Here is a 19,318-nt window from a genome sequence, read left to right as displayed (position 1 = left end):
CAACACACTGTGACACTAGACAGAGATGAACTTCAAAGCCTAACTGAAGCCATGGACTATACCATGCTCACCAAGCTCCATTCAGAGACATAATTACAGACAGACCAGGCCGGTTCTGATCGCACTGAGTGCACTAAACAAATAGCTCCTTCATGATCTTCACTATTCCCCCCCTACTGAGTCACAAAGCCCAGTCCCCTGGTAAAAGGCAAGGCCTGGGCAGGATTCCCTTTGAAGCCTATTAGATCTATTCCACATGAGCAGCTAGAGGACAGGACTCCCTGCCAGGTGTGAACGTCCAGCTCTTGCTGACCTGGGGAGCAAGAGCAGGGAAGGAAACAGCCTATGCAGCTCCAACTCCAGCGTTAGGCCACTGGAAGGATCAATTGTCAGGAGCCCAAGCAATGGGAGCTAGACTCCCATGCATGTAAGTTACGGATTCAAACCAACCATTATGCATTCCTTTTATTTCAAAAGTTGTCTTAACAGTGCACCTTGCACCTATACCAAAAAAACAAAACAAAAAAACCTTTACTCAGTCCACACACTGGTACATGAGGGCTCTGACAGCTGCCACAGGTCTTTGATGGATAACGTGCGAATGCAACATTCTCGGCACATGGCATTAAGGTGGGGGCAGGGGCGGGAGTCAGCAGTACTCTGAACTGCTTGGCAAGCGGAATGTGTGTCCTCATTCTGGGCCAAAAAGATTCAAGACAAACCCCTGCCAATCCTAGGTCCTTTTGGGGGAGAGGAGTGGAGACAGAGTCCGTAGGATGAGCACCACTGGGATGTCAGGGAGCGTTACCAGGCTGGAGCAGTGTTGGCCAAACGTCTCATGCGCCTGTAGGAAGCGAGGGAGAAAAAGGCACAGTAAGTGATGGGGAAATGATGTTTTAGTAGAGCTGCCTGGAATCGCGCCACAGCCCTCACAGGTGCTAAAGGGCAAGTTATTGCACAGCCTTCGGGGCTGCTAGACAAACTTACTAGTTAACACCCTCGCCTGGTTGTACTAATTACTTGAACCACATTGTTATCTGCACAGTTCCTGAAGTGTGTATGGCATTTCTGCCACTGCCGAGAAACCGGGTTACTCGTTTCCATGTGTTTTTAGCCTAAATTGTGTTTCAACATCCATCAGCCATGAACAGCTCAGCTTTACTGCAAGAGCTTACAGCTACTGAGTACCAGAATGTCTCAGTCTTATCAGACTGGGAGATGGTTTATCAGATACCAATGGCAGGGTCTCCATAGTTCTGAGCAACTCATGGACATTGCTTGAATCTCTCAATTTTATTACCTACAGTGTCTTGGGGAGATAAACCAGGCTGATTTCACTTCACATCCAGGCAGCTTTGAACAGCCTAAGCTGCCTCTGCAGTGCTGCTTTGTAGGTGTCTCAACAGTGTTCCTATCTGTGCCAGCAAATAGGCAGAAGTGCAGTTAACCAGGCTGGGGTTTGGAACATCACTCCTACTTCACACAGTGCCTCTCCACACATAAAAGGGAAGCATTGTCAGGATGCTGGTCAGCATGTGGCATTTAGTTTTAAGACTCCTAGAGACCCCAGATAGTACTGCACTAGAGGGGAGCTGGCTTTGAACAGGAGATGGTTAAAATGAAAATGTGAAGACACTTGCAGAGTGATGTGATAACAGTTTAATATCCTGAAGCAAAGGAGAGAGAAATCCTCTTTCTGGTGTATTGATCTGAAATCCTGCCAGTTGGCTCTCAGCAGAGAAAAATAAAACATCAAAGCTTTTAAATTCTATCCTAGAGAGGGGCCAGAATGAAAACTGTATGAACGGGCAGCACCTTGTGTTTCTGTCTTGGTCTCTGATCTTCTTCTCCATCTCCGCGTCCGTTAGGGTTTCGAGCAGAGGGCACCACTGGTCAGCATCACCTGTGTTGCGAATGGCGATCTCTACGGTTGGCAGAGGGTTCTCACTAAAGCACCAGGTCAAGACAAAAAACAGAATTCAGCCGAATCTGAATTGCAAAAGCCAAGACACACCGACCTTTCACTCCCCTGGGCACTCATTCTTACATTTGCTTGTACAGTCTGGTTCCTGCCCAGTAGACAGACAAGCTACAGTTCCTGGAGCCTGGAACTGCCATGAATCTAACGACTTTGAAGCTATCATCTCTTGTATGCACCAGTGAAAGGGGAGTCGTCAAAGCAAATGCTGAACAAGTCCTTCATATTTTAGAAAGTTTTAGCCGTCAGGAGGTATATGACCAATATTAATAACAACTTGAAGACTGCAGTTTAAAGAGCCATGCGGGTTTTGAATACCAACCACAGTTTCAGTAGATTTCCCCCCTCTGAAGGCTCTCTATGTAACTGGCTAATGGACAGACGACACTCAGGCTGAATGAAAAGATCATACCAGTTTATGAAAGCTGAAAGCTTTGTCATATCCCAGGGAACATTCATGAACTGGGGGAGTACCCTGCCTGCTCAGAAATGTGGCTTCCTGAGGTTCCTGCCAGCATTTCTGAGGCCATGTCTACACTTATTGGGGATCAAGGCTGCTGTGATCGATGCAGTGGGGGTTGATTTAGTGGGTCTAGTGAAGATCCGCTGAATTAACCGCAGCGCTCTCTCCGGTCAACTCCAGTAGTTCACCGGAACGAGAAGAGTAAGATAAGTCGACCAGACAGCATCTCCAGTTGAAGCAGCGTGGTATAGACACCGCAGTAAGTCGACCTAAGCTACATCAACTCCAGATACGTGAATAATGTAGCTAGAGTAGTGTAGACAAGGCCTCTGTGCAAAGTGCACGTGGTACTGTAATTCTGAGTTGCCTACTACAGCTGCTCTTCCTTCGCAGCCTTTGGCAACTCCTGATGTTCATAAGGCCTGGTGACGACAATAGACTCTCCCAATCTTCCACTGAAGAGCAACACACTGTTGCAATAGAATCTAGAGACCCTCGTCATGGACTGGGTTCCATTGCGCTAGGTATTCTACAAATAGACAGAGTAAGTGACAGTCCCTGACCCAAAGAGCTTAGTCTGCTAGTGCAAGTTAAAAACTGGTCTGCTACGAGCAGCTATACCATCACCTGCTCACAAAGTGGGCTTCACTTCACTATGCCTTTCAGAATTAACTGGTACAGCCCCTTGTGGTTATGTGAGTGGGTTCCTAAATACTGAGGAGCTGGAAATGCAGCGTAAACACAGGCAAGTCTCAGTGTAAATATTTGGTTCAAATTTTGAAAAAGTGTGGGGGGGGCTATCCCAGGTGCACACGGGCATGTCTGACCCCTCCCACAGAGACACCCCTACACAGGCCAGCATCCGATCACTTACATGCAGCTAATCGCAGCGCTCTGATTCACAGGACATAATTCAACTGCTGATCGCCATGGAAATGGGTTGTCTGCAGCAAAGCTGTTGCTCTAGAATAGCAAACCTGTAGGGCCAGATTCAGCCTCACACCTGCACAAGTCAACAGACTTCAATGGGGCTGCCGGACTGGGCCTAGGAGCATGATTTCAGCACAATCAAACTGGATCCCACATTTCCGTGGACGGCAGGTGTCAGACAGAGCAGAAGGGAATCTGCACTCCTGTGACAACACCCCAGCTTCTCAAGGGCACAATGCTGCTGCCAGGCAGGAGTGGCGGCAGGGGGGATACTCCCAGCGTAGGAGGCGCTGTGTAACGCACCATCAGCTGCATAATTGTTAGTGGAGTGAGGCGAAGTCACACAACAACGTTTTGACCTTCCCTATGCCCTGGTCCAACCCTCTGGTGACAGGCTGAGGTAACATTCACATGTGGCAGGGTCCATACAGCCAGCTGAGCAGGGTGACGTTTTCTACTGGACACGAGGATGACCCCTAAGGCAAGGAGTGTTTGGTGTCTGGTAGAATCAGCTCCATCCATTAGATAGTCAGATGGAAGCTCTTTAGGCCAGGGAGCTGGTTTGTAAGGGGCTGTGTATATGGTCACTATGTACTGAATAAGTCATGGGGACAGGAGAACTTGATGGGTCCCATTTCAGCCTCCTCTTACTGCTCCTTATATCTATTTTACATACGTTACTATATAAACAGTTCTGTATAGTGGCTCACGACCCTGTACTGCGATATCATGCTTCTTGGCTCGGTCCTTGTTTTGCACTAACAATGCTGACCAGCAAAAGCAGAATCCCACAGAACTGCATGGTTTCACCTCTCCCTCAGATGATTAAGATCTGCGTGACTCCTCAGACTGTGTCAGTCCCTGGAGATATTAAGGCTGTTCTTTTGATACTGCTACAGCAGACCCTTCTCCTGCTCACTGGAATGTCTCTCTTTAGCAACCACCACTAGTGTGGTTTGGGAATTCAGGAACTAACCAACCACAGAACCCAAATATCATTAATCACAAGAAGGTTTCAAAGCCACTCCTCTGCTGGAGGAGAAGGAAGAGGACATTTGCACTAAGAGAAACAAAACAAGGTTTTAATTAGTGTTTTTTTTTTAAATGAGATGATGTCTAAGTATTGATAGTTACTTTGTTCTGCTGGGGCCTCCTTACCCCCATTCCTCTCCCAGCAGCAGCCAGCACTTTGACTTCATTGTTTGCAATATGGTTCCTTTATCTTTGAAAGGAGGTTTGAAGTCTACCTATTGCAAACACTCTCTAGGTGCAAACTCTCCTTAATAATCAGAGCCATGCAGAAATCCTTGGTAACCTGGCTTTTAACAAGCCAGCGTGTGAAGTCACCTGTTGGGACCACAGGCTGGTATTATATCAGCACTGTCTGACTGAAAGGGAGGTACATTTTCATATCATGCAAGCAACCTCCCAAGGGAAAAATAACTAGCTACCTGCAAATAGCCTCTATCCAAACTAGATCATCTGTGATAAATGGGGAAGCAGAGGTATATTAGAAAAGCCTTTTGGTACCTATGCAGGTTCATAGGGCCCCTCTGAAGCACTAAGGGGCAAGAATTAGGAAGAGTGACCCATCTAGGAATGCTAGTCTCCACTGGCTATGGGATACACTGTAATGGGGGTGGGGTGGGCAGAAAGCAATTTAACTGTACTCAGAAGGAATGAAGGAATAGTGTCTGGGCTAATCCAAAAGAGGACTTCTGCCCAACAGTGATGAGAGGGCTCTGCTCTTTACTTCAAGGACTGTCACAAGTATGAGCCAGGAGGGAGATACGGAGCAGAAAGCTTGAATGCCCAGCTGTGCTCATCAGCACACATTGCTAAACCAGCCAACGTCCCCTACCCTGGTTGCTTTCAAAGAGTTTACTCCCCAGCGTGGCCAGGCCCAGCACCACTGCACAGAGCTGGAGACATACTTCCACCCAACCTCAGGGACACACCTGTGATTCTGTGTTGGTGGAGGCTGTAGTGTAGACTAGGGCATTTCCCCCATTATGCCATACAACTCTACTGAGAGGGGGGTCAGAAGACAATGGGAAAGACACTAGATTTCGGTCCATATTTCAGCTTTTCTAGTGCGGACAAGACTAAAAGCACTTTTGGCAATGGTGCCAAAAATGGTTTGGTCCCCAACCACACCAGGAGATACCAATCAGCTTTCCCTGACAAAGGAAGGTATAAGTCACATCCTGAGATGCTAACAGAGAGGGGACGCTGGCAGCAGGACACGGACAAGCACATGAGCTCTAACAATTAGATTGTACTCTTGTTTAAATCCGTAACTACAAACTCCTCTCCAGAGAGGCTGTTCTCCACACTTAAGCAGAGAGGATTTTAGGTTTACCTTTGGTTTACACTGAGTCTCTCTCCAGTCTCTAACAAACATTGCTTTGGTGATAATCTTGGAATGACATTGTTTCTGGGGACACCATTGGGGTATATCCTTGAAGGAAAGCGAACGGAGAAGTGTCAAGGAGCAGACGAAGAGTAAAAAGCAGCTGGCCTACAGCACTCCATTTGCAAAGGAGGCTGCCGCGATGCTGGTTGTGGACAGTCGGGAATATACAAAGACCATGGAGACCGGCAGGAGCAAGGGCAGAAGGTTACAGTGACACAGACATATGCTCATGGTGCCACGAGTGCTAACTGGCTGGGGCTCTTCTAAAATACTGAAAGCTGACTGCTAACTCCTTGGTTTCTACAGCAACTTATTAAACCACAATGTGAACTAGAATAACCCTAGGCACTCTCAGGATTGCCTCTTATGCAATAAACATGTCAGGCTCGCAATCTAAGTGCCAGCACTGAATTCTCTTTATTTGCTCCATTAAGCAGAATAATTCTATGGACTAGCCGCCTACTTCTACACTAACTCCAGGAGGTCTCAGAACCTTGAGGATCTATCTCCTGTTTTCTGCTTCTGTGCTCCCTCACGCCCTGGAATTGACCTCGAGGCATTGCCCGTTCCTCCAATAAAGGGTTGGATGCGGTTCTCTTCCAGCTGCTGGGGTGTACCATGGTGATGGCCTGAAATGGCCACAGGGAATTACTAAATGCCAAAGCAAGGCACCTCCTTTCCCCCAGCCACTGCTGGCCCTGCAAATCATCTCAGGTGTTGAACTCTGATCCTTCACATAGTATCACAATGCGCAGAGTTTAGTCTGCCAGGCCAACTCAGAGACTAGCTCATTAATGCATATTCCCAACTTGCACACTTGTATTTCATTGTAATATATTACATTAAGGATAAAAACCATCCATATACTAATTCACCACAGACCACTACATAATACAACTGGAACCGATTATTGTCAGGATTCATAACCTATCTCCTGGTGATAAGTAAATCACACCAGCTTTTATTCTGGCCAGTGCAGAGCACTACAGTTACTGTTTTAATCAACATTAGGCTTTGAAAATACTTAAGACACCCTGGTTCATGAGTCATCGTGGCACAGGGAACACAAATGGCTCAGAGGCCTCTAGAAAAAGTTATCAGTATGTATGTTATGAAAGGAGAACATGATTAAAGGGTACATTTTCTGTACGAAGACGATGAAACAATAGCTGTTACCCATTAGCTGTAACAAAAGGCTGTAATGTGGTAAGAGCTGAGATTTCAGCATCACAGAATAGCATTGCCTGGGACAGTTACAAACTGTACATACACCCCCAGCGTCTCAACGCAAAGGGCACTTAGGGAATGAAGCAGCCATTTCTAGTCTTTTGGCTCTATTTTAAACCAAAACATACTTGATATTTTTGAATGGGTGAAGCAGATTCCTCAAGTTAGCCAACCACCAAGAGCCTCAGGGTATGACTGAGACACAGGCCTGAGGGGCAGCATGCAGAGCCAGGCTTCCCTAGAGTTTGTGGTGTTTGCACTGGTTCCATTCCCAGCCCCATTAGAGCTAAACTTCATGCTCTCCAGAGTCATCCTGTGCATTACATCCAAGTGAGGCTATGCGCCGTTTCCCCACGGCAGGCACCAATTCTGAAATTAGCTTACATCAGTGAAATAGCACCTCTCCCAAACAGCCTCAGCACATTCACACCTTGCCCTCCAGCCACCCTGTGAACCACACAAGAAAGTGGGAAGAGTCTCTGCAGGATTCCCAATAGGTGACCATAAAGAAACTGCCAACACCACAGAGGAAATGGCCTATACATAATATTGGCTTTTGGGAATTCTTTTGATGTGTGTTACTAAGACATTTACACAAAAGGAATATCTTCACTGCTTAGGAGTTCATCTGCTCCTTCCTCCTCTGATAAACCTCTCCACAGCAATTAACTAATGTCAAAGTGCGGAGGGCTTCAGGTGACAGAAGGACCACATGAGCTCGAGAAGCCAAAACCTTGTTTCCATGCAAGCATCCTTAGGAAGAGCAGAGTAGAAAACAGAGTGGTACATCAGCAGGAAAATATCTTCCACAAGGAGGCAGCTATTTAACAGATGGTAAGACTAGAGTGTTCTGTACCTGAAGGCATAAGTCTTCTGATGCCAGCTCAGCTGTCCCCGAATGCTGTAAGCGATGGTGGTGACAAATTCCCCACCCAGCCCAAGCTCTGAACACAGCTTCAGTGCAAACTTCTCCGGGGAGTTCTCCTTCTCCGACATGTCCCATTCAAACTGGTCTACCAGGGAAATGTTCCCCACGTGGATATTTAGCTGGACACAACGCCATAAACACAAGTCAGATTTGTTTGCATTTCAAATGCTCTTACGCATACCAATCTCTTGCATTACCTTTTCATGGTCATGCTTATTTAATGCAGGAGGTAAAGTTCAGGGGCAAAGAAGATAAATGGCTGAACCAATTCCATGCATTCCTAGAACTACTGTATTTGGGTTCTTTACTACCATTAGTGCTAGGAAACCCAAATGATGTGTGAGGACTTCCAGCTCCTCTCCCCAAAATGTGACTCTGTTCCTTCCCCCTCTGGAACTCATATATTACATCATCATCTCAATTCCTGGCACAGACAGCGGTGTTCAGTAGTCTGCCACCAGGGCCTCAACACAGAGGACAGAGATGTGATCTAGACACAGGACTGGGCGCCAGGAACTCCTAGCTTGAGGAGCCCACGTGCTTTTCCTTCCCCAAACAGCCTTCTACAAAATAATTTAACTCGGGTCATGCCTTCCTTCTTTATTACCTTAATAATAACTCGTTGATCTGACTGGTCCTCTAGGATACTGTCAGTCGGATAAGACTCAATCTGTTGTCGAATTGCAGAGGCGATGGCAGGGACAAAGGTCAGAGGATTCAAATCCAGGTCATCACAGAGAATCTCTGAGAACATTTCTGGGGTCATTAGTTTTTCTGATGGAGGTGAAGAAAGGAAAACCAATTTCATTAAAACAAGCCAGTATTCCCAGTTAATTCAGTCAGGGCTTACAGCAATTAGAATCTTCCTCTCACTCACCAATTACAAGGCATTAGACCTCTGCTGTAACCTGCCATGCAGAGGGAAACCTCAAGTCTAACCTCTTTCTAGTAAGAGTCAAAGGATGATTTTAGACTCTGGTTTGTAAGGGCATAAACGATCTACAAACTCTGACTTAAGGAATGGACAACATTTACTATTTGTTCCTATGGAAACAATGTAACTGCAATCTTAATACACTACACAGGTGAATGAGACTATGGAGATACAGGCTTTCTGTGCTTTTGTATTTTTATCTCATCTGAATACCGCATGAGATCAGAGACACTGGACTGTGGCATCACTGAATCAGGTCAGGAGAACAGGCCAATTACAAAAGATGGCCTCAAATTACACATACACGCCTAGTGCTCACTGCAGCCAGCAGGAAGGACACATGATACAGGATGAGACATGACAATTAAATGGAATCCCAGTGAAATGTGAGGCCTTGACAGCTTTGCCAATGTGTGGCAGGGGATCTCTCTCTCTCTAAAAAATAGAATAAAAAATGCTATTGTATGGATGCAACCGAATCCCTCCAAGCTCCTTAGACAAGGCTTGGCTGCCTACATACCATTCATGTTCCACGTAAAAGCATCTCTGAGTTTCTGCCCATCGATTTCCATGTCCAATCGGATTGGAACCAGAACCTCTGGCTGGGATGCATTCTCATGGATTACTGCTGGGTCATGGTCATCAAAGCTGAAAACAAACCACGACAACATGCAGCATTAGACACCGGTAGAAAGTACACTAGCATCCATGAGAAAAGAGACAGGATTTACCAGGAGTACCTCCCTCGGATAATCACAGCCTTTGGGTGGGCTCTAAAACATAAGCTTACAGGACCCTAGGTTTCATTTTCACCTTTAACATGTCTGAGATAAAATAATATGCTAGAGAATACAGTGAGGAAGTTCCTCGAGTTTGCATGACTGGCTCCCTCTGAACTCTTCAGGTCATGTCTTCTATGGAAGATATAAAATCATCATATGAGTCATAGCAGCTGGACAATGTTGCAGAGAAATTACAGTTATTGAAATATTTGCACAAAGGCAGTAAAATCCATATCTAGTATGATGTAGGGGGACACAATTTGACCTGCTCTAGCAGCTGGAGAATGACTCTGATTTTAATGATCACTCGGTGGGATACAAAGCTCCTCTCTTCTAGGCCAGGGTGTTCAACTTCAGAACACATCTTTAGCAAATGAAGGCCATTACTACTGTGTGGCTGGTTAGTGGCCTACGTGAATTGAGCAGTAGTCTCAGTCCAGTGCCCAGAGGACAGGTGTGCACCTCACAACCACCACCACAACTGGCATCCTTGTTGACAGTCTTAGCAGAGCTACCAAGGAGTGGATAGGAAATGAGAGTGAGCTGCTCTCCTCACTCCTGAAGACGGCCCTTCCTGAGACGGAGGCAGCATGGGAAAGCTCGCATGGCCACCTGTGCAGTGTCCTATCAAAAACCAGGAGATTTGCATCCTTGGCTGCCAATCCAGCACCTTCCATGAGCACTAGATTAAACAAGTTTAAAAAATGCACATTACCTGATTTTTAGTGGTTATTGATTAGTAATGAATTGGAAATCAATTATAAAGAGCTGGGAACTGTAGGGTTCTAGTTCCAGAATCAGGCACACGAGAAGCAAGGTTATCCACTTCAATGTCTGGTTGGGAACCCTGGGCACTCACGCCAAGGGCAAAGCAAAACTTTATGCACTTTTATTAGCACAATAAGTGAAGACACATAAAAAGAGAGCAACAGTACAGAGTTAAGGAATCATGTATCATATGTCACATAGACTCACACCCTTGCTTGGGGATCTGGTGGTAAGAGACCGCCGGTTGCCTACAAGGGTCCTTCTCTGTCCCTGGCATGTCAAACAAGTCTGATGGGCCAAATCTCTCCTTACATACATAGTGGTCTGGTCTATTATAGGGCCTAAGGGCTGTCATGACTATTCATGCAAATATCGAGCCTCCCTCGTCCATATCGGACTTCCTCACCCTAATAATGTTGGAGTGTCCTTATCCTAGAGGGCAGTTTATTAATGATCTTAACTTATCACATACACCAACCTGTTGCCAAAGCAAGTTCGTGGTTAAACATCTGCCAACGTTTCTATCCTAAACTAAACAAGCCTAGTGCTAGTTCAAATATCCCTGCAGTTACCTGCTATCATTTTGCATGGACTCCATCTCTCCCCAGCACAATATTCCCAGTACCCCAAAACTCAGGGGGACTGTGAGGCCACTGATTTATGCTAAAGTTCACAGGCCTCGAAGTCTTATGCTTACTTAAGCTAATGCCTTACAGGATACAGGTCTATAGGTTCTTTCAGCTACTGCTAAGCAGAACACATTTCAGAACACCATTCTGTCTCTATGGACAACTGCAGACCTGGCAGTTCTGAGACAGGCAGCCGTGGGAGAAACACAGACCAGCAAGGGAGGTCACCCCTAGAAGTGCATAAAATATTAAAAACCAAGGAACACACATTTTCTGCTGCCACTGAATTTTAATCGGCCTTGCAGAGGCCAGTGCAAGGCCTATGTGCCACTCAAGTTTCCTGAGGCATTAAATGGTGCAAAGGCCTAATGAACGAGGCCTCATATACTACGCAGGGGTGGGAATTTCAGCCAGGGGGCATAAGTACTTAGCTTCAAGTAGCCCAGTCTAACCAACAGCGTCTTAGTTGGGGGACAGCTGGGTCTTTATCACTAAGTATAATGTGCAATTTTAACAGCATCTACAAACCCTGGACAAGTCAATACAACGTGCCTGCCGCCTCAGAGCCATCCTCTAGACAACTGTCATCATGCAGAAAAACTCAGCAGTTTCCAACTCACCAGAGTGGGAAGGTTCTCTTCTTATCCCTGCCCATGCGGTTTCTGTTGATGGTTGTTGAGCATGGCACAGCATCAAGGTGATGAGAGCTGTTGGGTAGGGTTGGCACCCACTGGTTATTCCTTTTTGCCTTCTGCTCTCTGAAGAAGGAGACTTCGTGTTAAACTTGAGGTTCAAGCATTGAATATTTCCATTGTCATTATTTATGGTATGGTCATATATACAGCTCTCAGCCTGATCGCAGGCTCCCGCAATGGTAACCTGAAAGCTGCATGGTGCATTTGTTCCATTCATAAGTCTCCAATTGGCTGAGTGGAGACATCCCCACGTCAGCTGGGAGAGTGTGGGGCTGGCCTTCTGGAAAATAAATTTTAGCCACCTGGTAATACCTGGCCCTTCTACAGTACTCACCTCAGAGGAGCTCACAGCCCTTCATTTAACATATACCATTGTTCCAATCCATCGACCAGCTTTTTCTGTTTGATCTCACTTTGTTTTATCTATCCCCACCAGTCCTCTTTGGGCCAAACAAAGAATCCATTGCCAGGACTTATTGCCTAAGTAATACTACTTTGCCATTCTACAATGCCTCTTATCCACCGTTCTCAAAATGTTTTACAAACTTTAAATTATATCCTTATGCTACCCCTCTAAGGCAAGTCAATTTGCAGATAGGGAAATTAAGGCGCGGAAAGGTTAAGTGACTTGCCCAAGGTCAGGAAGAGCCAGGAATAGAACCCAGAGTCCCAATTCTTAGCACACCAAGCTCTAACCATTAGGAAGCACTCCTTCCCTTAATTAAGAGACTACCATTGTCTATACTCCATTTTTAACCCTAGCAGAGAAATTCTACAGCCACATGCACCACTTTTAAATACCAGATTAACATTTGGATTGTGTTCATTTAAGTCACTGCTGGAGTGTATAATTGTGTCTCTCTTACGCCCAGATTGTGCTCAATGTGGGTGTATTTTTCCCCAGAACATACACTAGAAGCTGGGATGAAACAGTCCTAAGGTAAGCAACGTCACCGAGTTTCAAGGTACATGTATGCCAGAAATCAAGTCCTTCCATAGCAGAGATCTTCATGTAAAGAAACAGTGATTACATGGGGGGAGGGACAGCTCAGTGGTTTGAGCATTGGCCTGCTAAACCCAGGGTTGTGACAGTTCAATCCTTGAGGGGGCCACTTAGGGATCTGGGGCAAAAATCAATACTTGGTCCTGCTAGTGAAGGCAGGGGGCTCGACTCGATGACCTTTCAAGGTCCCTTCCAGTTCTAGGAGATAAAATAAATTAATGGAGATATCCTATTTATAAAATTTATTAGCAATATTAGGGAACACAGAGAGCAATAGATACCTCACTAAATAATACCCTAATTTTATACAGTTTGACAGGGTAAAACAGCTCTTCCAATCACTTCAACTCGGATCCAACCCTCAGCAATGTTTATTACCTGAGGTAGGTGGGAGGCTCTGTGCTGATAGACACTGCCTTGTATTTCTCATCATTTCCATCCAAGATCTCTTCCACTTCAGAGGCTTTCAAGAGAGTCACACTAGTGGCTAGTGTCGTATAACCGTGATCTGTGACCAGAAAGCATGTAACTGGTTAGCCTTTGAAATAGTGTCAATCATGGTACTAATTAATGATTCTGCTGCTGGGGATAGGCAATGTTAACTTCTACTGAGAGCCTCTAAAAATCTGTGAGTAGCTTGGATTCCTTCATCTTGTCCCTTTAAAGCACTTCATTTTAGAAGAGTTGTGAAATTCTGCTGGTCCACTCCTACCCACAAGAAGCATCAACAGGCCCCAGCCCCATTGTGCTAGGTGCTGTACAAACAAAGACGGTCCTTGCCCCAAAGAATACATATTCTAGTTCTGGGGCCAGTTCAGCCAGATGAGGCAAGTTTGATTTTCTTTGGTAATGTGACAGTCAGGTCCAATCCCCCCAAGGGGAGAACAGGGGGCTTGAACCCCAAAGAATACACAACTGAATCACATGGTTGTATATAATGTTATTGTATATAAAAATATGACAAGTAAGGCCTTTTATGAAAGTCTGTAAGGTTCTGACTTTGATGGTAATTTGAGATATGTATACAGACTATGGCTATGAATCAGGCAGGGGGGGAGCTGCCTCCTTGACCAGACGAGACTAGCTCCAAGCATCTACCCTTGTACAACCCAGGAAGTGACAATGGAGGACTATTAAAGTTAGTGGAAAGACACTAAAACTGAAAAGAAAACCCCAGTCTTGGAAAACTAAGAAAGGAGGGAGATTCCCTTGATCTGGACAACCATGAATCACCAGTCTGAGGCCTGGTCTACACTAGAAAATTAGGTCGGTATAACTAAGTCATTCAGAGGTGCAAAAAATCCATACACATGAGCAATGCAGTTAAACCAACCTAACCTCCGGTGTAGACAGTGCTAGGTTGATAGGATAATTCTCCTATTAACCTAGCTACCACCTCTGAGGTGTTAGCTAGAATCCCTCCCGTTGGCGTAATTAGTGTCCTCACTGAAGCAGCATTGTAAGCGTAGACAAGCCCCGAGAGGGAAAAAACCTTGCAAACCCTTAAAAAGAGAGGGTCTGAAGTAAAAAGCATCCAAAAACTGAGGGCCAGCATCCACTGTCACTTCCTGTTGGTGAAACACTGGATCCTTTCTAGGCCAGAGGGCACACTGGGAAACTGGTCAGAGGCAACAGGTAACTTGTATTAGAAAAGGGAATTTAGCTAATATAGAAGTGTAAACCTGAAATTGCACCTTTATATTTATTTTTCTGTGCATCTTGTGTTTGCTTTTCCTCACTATTTCATCTTTGAATCTGGGATTTTTTCTATTATGCAAACCTTTTATCTGTACCTCAAAAAGGTCTCTAGTGCAAACTGTGTGGAGAATGTCCCCCAACATGGACTGATAACTGGGGAGATTTCAGAGTTGGGGCAACAAACCAGAGGGGAAGAGTCCAAGTGTCTGGTACTTAAGAACCTGGGGTAGATGGATTTGGGAAGACTCAGGCCCAGAAAGCTGGAGAAGTCACCCTGCAAAAAAATAATTAGGATGGTGGAAGCCAGGGCGAGACCTTGATGATTGTAGGGTGGCTACTGGGGGTTAGGGGTCTGAGGTGATGTCTACACTGCAAAGAAAAACCTGCAGCAATGGTTTCAAAGCCCGGGTCAATTGACTTTGGCTGCCAGCGCCAAGGCTGCAGGGCTAAAAATAGCAGCGTAGGAGTTTGAGTTCAGGCTGGAGCCCAGGCTCTGAAACCCAGCGAGGGGGAGGGAGGGTTTTGGAGCCTCGGCTCCAGCCCCAGCAGCAACATCGACACTGCAGTTTTTAGCTCTGCAGCCTGGTCAAGTGATCTGGGCTCTGAGACTCTGTGTCACAGATTTTTCTCTGCAGTATAGACGTACCCTGAGTCACAGCAGCAGAGCATTAAGGCACCCAACGTTGCAGGGCAGGTGCTGACAGAATCCCTTACTGGTCTGGTTGATCCTCAAAATGTCACACTAGGTCTTATTCAAATATACCCCAGGGAAGACACTGCAACCCCCCTATGATGTGAAATGGAGAAAAGACACAGAAAAGAAGACCCAAAGTGAAAGCTTTGAAGGGCTGGTTAGTGACGGTGCAGCATGACAGCAAATCAACTGCTTGTGCAAAGACTCTGCTACAAAGAGAGAAGGGGCTAGTTGTGCTGTGGGCAGGAACTGTGATAGTTCCCCTCACACATCCCTACCAACGTACCTCAGTGATAACCTCCTAACTCTGCTAGGCAGTGCTGGGTCTCATGAGCAGACCATCGAGAACTGGGCTGTGGCTGTGTAACGTGGACAAGAGTCCACAGAAAGACAGACTTTTACCAAATACATATGAACCCATGTGCACTTGGAGCCCTCTGGAGTGACACAGTTTAGTACCCACTGCAGCATGGGAGGAGTATCCCAGAAACTAATGAACCCTGGGATGCATAAAGATCTGGAATGGTGTGTCAGAAAGTGGTGACAAAGGTTAACCATAGAACTGAATCGCTCAACAGACCCATCAAAAAGACTGATAAAGGCCTGATTCCATTGTGGCATATAGGAGAATTAGTGTCTGTAAAACACTATAAGAACAAAAATTGGTAGCGTGGCAGGGGCAGAGCCTAGTAAATTGCAAAGAAGCATCTGTATGTTGAGTGCTCACAAAGTCTCATGAAAAGGAAGAGAAAAGCCCATGAACTAGGATGTCCAGTCAGAGCAATCACAGGAAAAAATCTCCCTCTTAAAAGTGGCAAGAGCCGAGGAGAGAGTAACCATGAGGGAAAAGCATTATCCCGTTCTTTACATATCTGAGTCTAATGAGCCAGAAGAGAAAAAGAATTAAACATTTGACTACACATATTTGATAGCAGCAGAGGCCACAAGAGGGATTCTTTCTCCAGCAGAAGGTAAGAACAATGAAAGCTGAAGACTTACATCTTCTGGGGCTGTGACTCCGCTGAGACTCTGTTGAAAAAATAAAAAGCAACAAGTCAGCAGAAAACTCAGAGGAGAAGTAGACATAAATCTGTAACATGTCAGGTTTGTTGTGCTCCAGCCCTGTAGCTTGTAAGATTATCTTTTAAAAGGAAATTGTTTCATTACTTGCTTCTCTTGCCAAGGAGACTTCTATTAAGATAACAAGATTCTTACTCTCTTCTGTTTCTATTGATATAGCTATTGAACAATACCAGTTCTGAATCTCTTCCTTTCCACCCCCTTATCCCGAGGGGCAACCAAGGTCAGACAAAACACCTTGTTTCCAAGCAAAAAAAAAATTGCAACATCACAAAAGGGTTGTGTCTCTGTGTGTGTGTGTCTCCACACACACACACAAAGCCTCCTATGCCAAATGCAATTGTATGGGATTAATTTAGAAATGTATAAATCTTTTGCAATTCAACATGTGTAACCGGTTCAATTCAAATCACAGCTTATGGGTATTTTTAAGAATGTACTTAATTATTTCAATTTTTAAAACTACCCTTTCAGAGTATATTTAGGAATATTTATCAATTTTCTTACCATGCGAAGATGCAACTATTTTCTTCCTCTCTTCTACTGTGGCTAGTCGCCTCCAGAGGGAGGGATACCTCTTGTACAGGGAGCCACGAAACATACGTAGGTAGTTCCCCACCTACAAGCAAAAAGGAGAAGGTTTGTTTTAAGGGATGCAGCTCAAATCTGAGCAGGAATCTGAGGCATATGGATTCCTTTGTGCTGGTGAAGTGGGGCACCTACTGATGGTTCTTTCAGCAACAAAACACTTTCTTAGATAACACCAAGACTTCTGTAGCAGTACAGGAAACAAAACTTATATTGACCAACATTTCTTTTGCCAGCCTGGTTAGAAAGAACCCCATCTTAACAATTCTCAATTTAATAAGACCAGTAGTTTTTATATAATTTCTTAACCATCTAACCTTTCCTAGTCTTCCTCCAGCTGGAATTACCCAGATCTCCCACTATAGGTTTGTATGGTATGTTTTGATATTATTCCTTCACTACCATCTTTTATATTGAACCTTTTATGTTTCTAACATTTTTCTTTGTGCAGAACCTAGTAACCTAAGACCTGGTTTGTATTTTGTGTTTTAAATGCTCTGAGGAACATGCAGAGAACACAAATCAATTCATGACTCACTTGCCAACAATCCCTTTTAAAATTCAGTCAACATCTGTAAAGCAGTTTCATTCTTCCTGGCATAATGTCCACACCTGTGTTATTTTATCTAAGCACTAAATGTTACAGTAAGCTTTAGTGAACAATGAGGCTATTTCTAGACTATGAAATTAACGTTTAAGGCAATAACACACTAGCAGCCTGCAGAATGTCATACAATGGGGTTTTCTTCTATATTAAAAAAGACCCAGTTTGGTTCTAACTCTAGCTTTAGGTTTTCTAATACTATTTTTTGTTATTTGATGTTTATCAGTAAATAGGGTTACAAGTTAGCTGGTAGCTAAGAGAATAATGCTGTATTTTCCTTCTACACCACTGAGATTGTGGCCTGGTCCCCACTAAGCCCCCACTTCAGACTAAGGTACGCAAATTCAGCTACGTTTCGAAGTACCTTAGTCCGAACTTACCGCGGGACCAGAAGCGGCAGGAAGGCTCCCCCGTCGATGCCGCGTACTCCTCTCGGCGAGCTGGAGTACCGGCGTCGACGGCGAGCACTTCCGGGATCGATCCCAGAACATCGATCACTTACCGGAGGGTCCGGCGGCAGGCAAAGACGTACCCTGTGATCTTGATGGTTAGAGAACTGCAGAGTAACACCTCTGCTTTTTCACCTTACAACCTTTCCAGTTCTTTCAGAAGTACCATTGGTCGGAGCCTTGTCATTGCTAAAAAATATGCATCTGGAATTCTAAGTTACTCATAAAAACAACAAGGAGTCTGGTGGCACCTTAAAGACTAACAGATTTATTTGGGCATAAGCTTTCGTGGGTAAAAACCTCACTTCTTCAGATGCATAGAGTGAAAGTTACAGATGCAGGCATTATATACTGACATATGGAGAGCAGGGAGTTACTTCACAAGTTACCCATGACTTCTCTCCCGCATCAAATGGGTCTGAAATACACATTTTCCTGTTTTAAAAGTATAACCAGATCTCTGACACTGTTGAGCCAATCAAAGGTTCTTGCCTCAAATGAGTCAATTCATTGAGGCAGTGCAGTTTCTGTGACTGACAGAAGCTCTGCTTCTGCAAATAGTTACTCCACTATGCTAAAAACCCAAAAGGGAGTCAATGAGAACTGTAGGAGCATTAACTGGATTTTCCTTATTGGCCAAAAAGCCTGGACCTAAAATTATCATTTCAATTAACTTAATCATATGGCAGTTTTTGGACATTCAGGATCTTTCTAAAATAAATGTTCAGATATCCACAATATATCATGTCATTAAGAAGTGTGATGATGCTCAGGCAGTTGAGACTTGGAGAACACAGAGACAAGTTCCTGGTTTTGGCAGAGCATTAGGCCCCAATGTGGCGAACACTTAAACATGCTTAACTTTTTATATATGACCAGTCTCATTGAAACCCACTAACTCAGATCCTGCTCCCCACTCGCACTGTCACTCTCCCCCAATCATGACAACTGAAGACCTCCTAAAGTCTTCTCCTAGCTATAAACATCACAGGCCAGAGCTTGACCACCAGCACAGCACAGGTACTGGAAGCACAACTGGACCTTGTGGGTGTTGAAGATGCCCCTGTTACAAGGCAGTATGAACCAGGCTGCCCTGAAGAGGGGAAACAACTGCAGTGCCCCTCCAGGGTTGAGAGAGTCGGACAGCATCTGGGGAAAACAACAGCTACTCAGCCTACTGGATCAGGCCCATCTCCAAGGGGGCCAAGCAAAGCAGTAGTGGGAGAGAGAGATGGGAGCATGGTGCAACTACGAAGGCTGCCTCCTCCCTGCTCCTGGGGGCTCGCACAGTAGGGGAGAGCTTTTCTCAGCCAGAGCCTCCTTGCCCCAGGATGGATCGTCCTGCTCCTAACCTCCCACTTTCTGTAGCCCATCTCTACCAGGCCAGAGCCAGGCCCCCCCCACCCCCCCCCCCCCCCCCCCCCCCCCCCCCCCCCCCCCCCCCCCCCCCCC

General features: G+C 45.4%; 1 protein-coding gene across 1 annotated transcript in view; it reads right to left on the bottom strand.

Moving 5' to 3' along the window:
* Nucleotides 1-447: 447 nt before the first annotated feature.
* The window catches only part of SMARCB1 (SWI/SNF related, matrix associated, actin dependent regulator of chromatin, subfamily b, member 1), a 24,266-nt gene continuing 5,395 nt past the window's right edge, over nucleotides 448-19,318 (bottom strand). Inside the window, exons 2-10 of the mRNA XM_034790698.1 lie at nucleotides 16,733-16,844; nucleotides 16,145-16,174; nucleotides 13,132-13,261; nucleotides 11,676-11,813; nucleotides 9,397-9,524; nucleotides 8,550-8,716; nucleotides 7,871-8,061; nucleotides 1,816-1,947; nucleotides 448-844 (exon numbers count right to left, since the gene is read on the bottom strand). Of these exons, the coding sequence (XP_034646589.1) occupies nucleotides 805-844; nucleotides 1,816-1,947; nucleotides 7,871-8,061; nucleotides 8,550-8,716; nucleotides 9,397-9,524; nucleotides 11,676-11,813; nucleotides 13,132-13,261; nucleotides 16,145-16,174; nucleotides 16,733-16,844 (1,068 nt within the window). The 3' untranslated portion in view covers nucleotides 448-804. The remainder of the gene's footprint in view (nucleotides 845-1,815; nucleotides 1,948-7,870; nucleotides 8,062-8,549; nucleotides 8,717-9,396; nucleotides 9,525-11,675; nucleotides 11,814-13,131; nucleotides 13,262-16,144; nucleotides 16,175-16,732; nucleotides 16,845-19,318) is intronic.

This window comes from Trachemys scripta, chromosome 15 (assembly GCF_013100865.1).
Source record: "Trachemys scripta elegans isolate TJP31775 chromosome 15, CAS_Tse_1.0, whole genome shotgun sequence".
NCBI classification, from domain to species: Eukaryota; Metazoa; Chordata; order Testudines; family Emydidae; genus Trachemys; species Trachemys scripta.
This window is presented reverse-complemented; position numbering and strand designations above follow the sequence as displayed.